This window comes from Callorhinchus milii, unplaced genomic scaffold (assembly GCF_018977255.1).
Source record: "Callorhinchus milii isolate IMCB2004 unplaced genomic scaffold, IMCB_Cmil_1.0 Scaffold1, whole genome shotgun sequence".
Taxonomy (NCBI): Eukaryota; Metazoa; Chordata; class Chondrichthyes; order Chimaeriformes; family Callorhinchidae; genus Callorhinchus; species Callorhinchus milii.
The window spans coordinates 81,377,709-81,383,531 of record NW_024704742.1 but is presented as its reverse complement, the minus strand read 5'-3'; the positions used below and the strand labels follow the sequence as shown (position 1 = coordinate 81,383,531).

Genomic DNA, 5,823 nt, shown 5'->3' with positions numbered 1-5,823 from the left:
TTATTTGAAGAACGTGAAGGAACAATCCAAGCAACGGGACTAAAGCCAACATGCCGTGTAAACATCTCGAAACCCTGGTAAGTAAGCTGAGCCTCAACTTTTCAGCCTCTTCTCTCCCAGCCCTTTTCAGTGTTATTTCAATGAAGTAAACTGCTTTTTCTGTCTTGTGAGTGAAATGCTTATTCGTCCTTACACAGTACTAACACAGCAAAATGCGGGCTTGCTCCTGGTATCCATTTTGCTAGAAACGCTAAAAATCTACGGTAGTTGATACATCTGCACTTAAATTGTAGCACTCCACTTGGCTGATATTTTGCTTATCTTAGCACATAATTGAAATATTTTCTCAAGTAATGCCATTCAACTTTAAATTCAATCTTTGAATTCAATTTTGTGCATTGTAAACCATAGGCACTGGTTATTTGTACATTTAAGTTGAAAGATCCCAAATTCTTAATCCTTTCTAAAGAATTGTTAGCTCAGTTTGTAACTCATGTATTGCTAAAATGCAATGCGTCTCAGACATTTGACTGCTGGTTACTAAATATTCAGTTTTAAAGCTTTTCAAAGCTTTGTGCACTCCCTCTTAACAAATGCTTGCTGGCTCGAGCTGTGGATGTGAAGGATCTTTCTTGAAAAGCTTTGGCTTGTGTCTGCACTATCGATGCATTTCAGGAGCTACTATATTTATATCTATATTTTGGATATTTTATTATATTTATGTTCAATTCCTGGAGGTTGTGGTCCTGCCCTGGTTTAAACTCGGAGAACATATCTCACAGGCCTGAAGTGGAGTTAGCTCTGAAAGTGGCAATGTGTATCTTATTTTTTGCCTGCTGTACAGTATTACTGTACATTTCAAATATGGAGAAGGTCTGCACAGGCCAGCAAATGAAACGGCGAGAAAGAGGAGGCACAAAACCACTTCTGTGTGTATCAGAAATTCAAGGCTAAAATCCTCTTGTTTAAAGGTCTTCTGTTCACTCACCTGGATACCGATGTCAACCTGGCTGGTGCAATTGGGCCTTCTTGCCCACGATGCGAATCATCTTCTAACTTGTAATTCTGCACTAATTATTATTATTATTTTATTTATAGTAAGGGGTTACAAGTTAGGAGATGATTTGCATAGGACTTAGGATGTATTTGGGACCAAGAAAGCATTCCGATTTAGCCATTTATCCAATTTATAAACTACAACTTGTGCAAAGAAATCGAAGTAGTTTTTGATAGGAAACTGAGTGGGGTTCGGGTGCAGGTATGACCTGGATGATTGAACAATTTATAAAGATACATAAGGATTATGCGTGTGTTACTGTATAACCTGCAAAGATTATTATATAATTTTATACCTGCTTTGATACATTGTTCTTATATAAGTAACATAATCCAAGGTGTTACTGTTGTGTGCTGGAGCTAGAATACTGTTGCCTTTTGGAGAGGCTGTTGTGCTGTGATTTCAAAAACAAAAAATAAAGAACATTTCTATAGAACCTTTCATGTCACTCTTGTGCAAGGCTTGTGTCTCCCTGCCCTGGGGACCACATTAGTTCCAGTTTACCCTGTATTTTCAGATCCTGAAGCTGTGAATTCTTAATTGTAGTCGAAGTGGTAGCGCTCTCTTTTCTGAGTCAGTTGTGGGTTCAAGCCCGACATAGAGACTTGGAAACACATAATCTGGGTACTACAATGCTGTGTCAACCACAAGCTCGGGTGCAGATCGCTGACTGTCCAGTGCCTTGTGGCATCCTCTCGACATGAAAGGCGCTACACAAATTTAATTTGTTGTGTTCGGGGTGTGTTGGAGGTGCCATGCTTCTGCCTGTTCAGGTGGATGTTAAAGAACCTGTTGAACTATTTGAAAAGAGAAGTGATTATCTTCTGATTTTCTGCCCAACAATCCCCCAAATAAAATTGGTCACTCACTCTGGGGCTGTTTATGGGACATTTTGCCTTGTGCAACTGGCTGCTGTGTTTCGCCCACACAATACAGTCAATCCACTTTATAGTAAATTTTGCGAAGTACTTTGAGATCTTTCAATGACGTGATAAGGCACTGTATCAAATACAAAGGTATTATTTATTTACTGGACTCCGGGTATCCAGAATTCAAACTTAGACAGACTGGGCCCGAAACAATAAAACAAATTCTGAGGGCCCACGCACATGTAGACTTCTGAGTCCCCCCTCACTTCTCTCCACCCTTTGTAAGCCTATCTGAGATATTTCTGATTGAATATTTCTTGATTTGTGGCATGAATCAAGAAGCTTTATTTTTTTGACCAACCATAAAGGCCGACCGATGTTTGGCTTTTGCTTATGACCATTAGCAGTGACCTGCTGTCAGAGAAACACTGACTGGCTACTCTAATGCAACCCATCATAATGCAGAATCCAATTTTACAAAGTCAAACCCCTTTTATAACAGGGCCCCGACTGGTATAAATGAAAAGGCTCCCAGGCTAGATTGAGTGCGTGATTTATCATTTTGTGTTCGACCTCACAGGGCTAAAGCATCTGCCTATAATTGAAGCCTTTGCAATACTTTGTCGTAGTGAAACCAGAGCTGCACAATACAGGGGATAAAGATAATCGTGCACCGGTTATCCGACGCACGTGTGGGTAGAGCGGCTGCAGATGCGCAGGTGCAGCGCAAGCAGGCAATATGCTTGACTCCACGAGAAGGCGACCTGTCATGATTATCTTTGTGTCTCTGTCTCTATATGTGTGTGTGTCTCTCTGTGTCCGGGTTTGTGTGTGTCTGTCTCTCTCTGTGTTCGGGTGAATGTGTGTGTGTCTGTGTCTCTTTGTGTTCTGGTGAGTGTGTGTGTGTGTGTCTCCCTGTGTCCGGGTGTGTGTGTGTCTGTGTCTCTCTGTGTCCGAGAGTGTGTGTGTCTGTGTCTCTCTGTGTCCGGGTGTGTGTGTATCTGTGTATCTGTGTCTCTCTGTGTCCGAGAGTGTGTGTGTCTGTGTCTCTCTGTGTCCGGGTGTGTGTGTGTGTCTGTGTCTCTCTGTGTCCGGGTATGTGTGTCAGTCTGTGTCTCTGTGTCCGAGTGTGTGTGTCTGTCTCCCTGAGTCCGGGTGTGTGTGTGTGAGTGTGTGTGTGTGTCTTTCTCTCTGTGTCCGGGTGTGTGTATGTGTGTCTGTCTCTCTGTGTCCGGGTGTGTGTGTGTCTGTCTGTCTCTCTGTGTCCGGGTGTGTGTCTGTCTCTCTGTGTCCGAGTGTGTGTGCGTATGTGTGTGTATCTGTCTCTGTGTATCCTGGTGTGTGTGTGTGACTGTCTCTCTGTGTCCTGGTGTGTGCGTGTCTGTCTCCCTGTGTCCGTGTGTGTGTGTGTGTGTCTGTCTCTCTGTGTCCGTGTGTGTGTGTGTGTGTGACTGTCTCTCTGTGTCCGGGTGTGTGTGTATGTGTGTCTGTCTCTCTGTGTCCGAGTGTGTGTGTGTATGTGTGTGTGTCTGTGTCTCTGTATCCTGGTGTGTGTGTGTGACTGTCTCTCTGTGTCCGGGTGTGTGTGTGTGTGTGTGTGTGTCTGACTCTCCTTGTCCGGGTGTGTGTGTCTGTCTCCCTGAGTCCGGGTGTGTGTGTGTGAGTGTGTGTGTGTGTCTGTCTTTCTGTGTCCGAGTGTGTGTGTCTGTCTCCCTGAGTCCGGGTGTGTGTGTGTGAGTGTGTGTGTGTGTCTTTCTCTCTGTGTCCGGGTGTGTGTATGTGTGTCTGTCTCTCTGTGTCCGGGTGTGTGTGTGTCTGTCTGTCTCTCTGTGTCCGGGTGTGTGTCTGTCTCTCTGTGTCCGAGTGTGTGTGCGTATGTGTGTGTATCTGTCTCTGTGTATCCTGGTGTGTGTGTGTGACTGTCTCTCTGTGTCCGGGTGTGTGTGTGTGTGTGTCTGTCTCCCTGTGTCCGTGTGTGTGTGTGTGTGTCTGTCTCTCTGTGTCCGTGTGTGTGTGTGTGTGTGACTGTCTCTCTGTGTCCGGGTGTGTGTGTATGTGTGTCTGTCTCTCTGTGTCCGAGTGTGTGTGTATGTGTGTGTGTCTGTGTCTCTGTATCCTGGTGTGTGTGTGTGACTGTCTCTCTGTGTCCGGGTGTGTGTGTGTGTGTGTGTGTGACTCTCCTTGTCCGGGAGTGTGTGTCTGTCTCCCTGAGTCCGGGTGTGTGTGTGTGAGTGTGTGTGTGTGTGTCTGTCTCTCTGTGTCCGGGTGTGTGTATGTGTGTCTGTCTCTCTGTGTCCGGGTGTGTGTGTGTCTGTCTGTCTCTCTGTGTCCGGGTGTGTGTGTGTCTGTCTGTCTCTCTGTGTCTGGGTGTGTGTGTGTGTGTGTCTGTCTCTTTGTGTCCGGGTGTGTGTGTCTGTCTCTCTGTGTCCGAGTGTGTGTGTATGTGTGTGTATCTGTCTCTCTGTGTCCTGGTGTGTGCGTGTCTGTCTCCCTGTGTCCTGGTGTGTGCGTGTCTGTCTCTCTGTGTCCGTGTGTGTGTGTGTGTGTGTGTGACTGTCTCTCTGTATCCTGGTGTGTGTGTGTGTCTGTTTCTCTCTGTGTCCGGGTGTGTGTGTATCTGTGTCTCTCTGTGTCCGAGAGTGTGTGTGTCTGTGTCTCTCTGTGTCCGGGTGTGTGTGTGTGTCTGTCTCTCTGTGTCCGTGTGTGTGTGTGTGTGTGACTGTCTCTCTGTGTCCGGGTGTGTGTGTGTATGTGTGTGAGTCTGTGTCTCTGTGTCCGGGTGTGTGTGTATGTGTGTCTGTCTCTCTGTGTCCGAGTGTGTGTGTGTATGTGTGTGTATCTGTCTCAGTGTATCCTGGTGTGTGTGTGTGACTGTCTCTCTGTGTCCTGGTGTGTGCGAGTCTGTCTCTCTGTGTCCGTGTGTGTGTGTGTCTGTCTCTCTGTGTCCGTGTGTGTGTGTGTGTGCGTCTGTCTCTCTGTGTCCGTGTGTGTGTGTGTGTGTCTGTGTCTCTCTGTGTCCGGATGTGTGTGTGTCTGTTTCTCTCTGTGTCCGGGTGTGTGTGTATGTGTGTCTGTCTCTCTGTGTCCGAGTGTGTGTGTGTATGTGTGTGTGTCTGTCTCTCTGTGTCCGGGTGTGTGTGTGTGCTGTCTCTCTGTGTCCGTGTGTGTGTGTGTGTGTGTGTGTGTGTGTGTGTGTGTCTGTCTCTCTGTGTCCGGGTGTGTGTTGTGTGTCTGTCTCTCTGTGTCCGTGTGTGTGTGTGTCTGTCTGTCTCTCTGTGTCCGGGTGTGTGTCCGTTTCTCTGTGTCCGTGTATGTGTGTGTGTGTCTGTCTGTCTCTGGGTGTGTGTGTGTCTGTCTCTCTGTGTCCTGGTGTGTGTGTGTCTGTCTCTCTGTGTCCGTGTGTGTGTGTGTGTCTGTCTCTCTGTGTCCGTGTGTGTGTGTGTGTGAGTGTGTGTGTGTGTCTTTCTCTCTGTGTCCGGGTGTGTGTGTGTGTCTGTCTCTCTGTGTCCGGGTGTGTGTGTGTCTGTCTGTCTCTCTGTGTCCGGGTGTGTGTCTGTCTCTCTGTGTCCGTGTGTGTGTTGTATGTGTGTGTGTGTCTGTCTCTCTGTGTCCGGTGTGTGTGTGTGTCTGTCTCTCTGTGTCCGTGTGTGTGTGTGTCTGTCTCTCTGTGTCCGTGTGTGTGTGTGTGTCTGTCTCTCTGTGTCCGTGTGTGTGTGTGTCTGTCTGTCTCTCTGTGTCCGGGTGTGTGTGTGTCTGTCTCTCTCTGTGTCCGGGTGAATGTGTGTGTGTCTGTCTCTCTGTGTCCGGTTGTGTGTCCATTTCTCTGTGTCTGTCTGTCTCTCTGTGTCCGGTTGTGTGTGTGTCTCTCTGTGTCCGAGAGTGTGGTGTCTGTGTCTG

The 5,823-nt window shown here is 47.2% G+C and overlaps 1 protein-coding gene across 1 annotated transcript in view; it reads left to right on the top strand.

Annotated features, from left to right (window-relative positions):
* The window catches only part of zgc:56493 (thioredoxin-like), a 12,399-nt gene continuing 6,576 nt past the window's right edge, over positions 1–5,823 (top strand). Inside the window, 1 exon segment of the mRNA NM_001293031.1 lies at positions 1–77. Coding sequence (NP_001279960.1) covers positions 51–77 — 27 coding nt within the window. The 5' untranslated portion in view covers positions 1–50.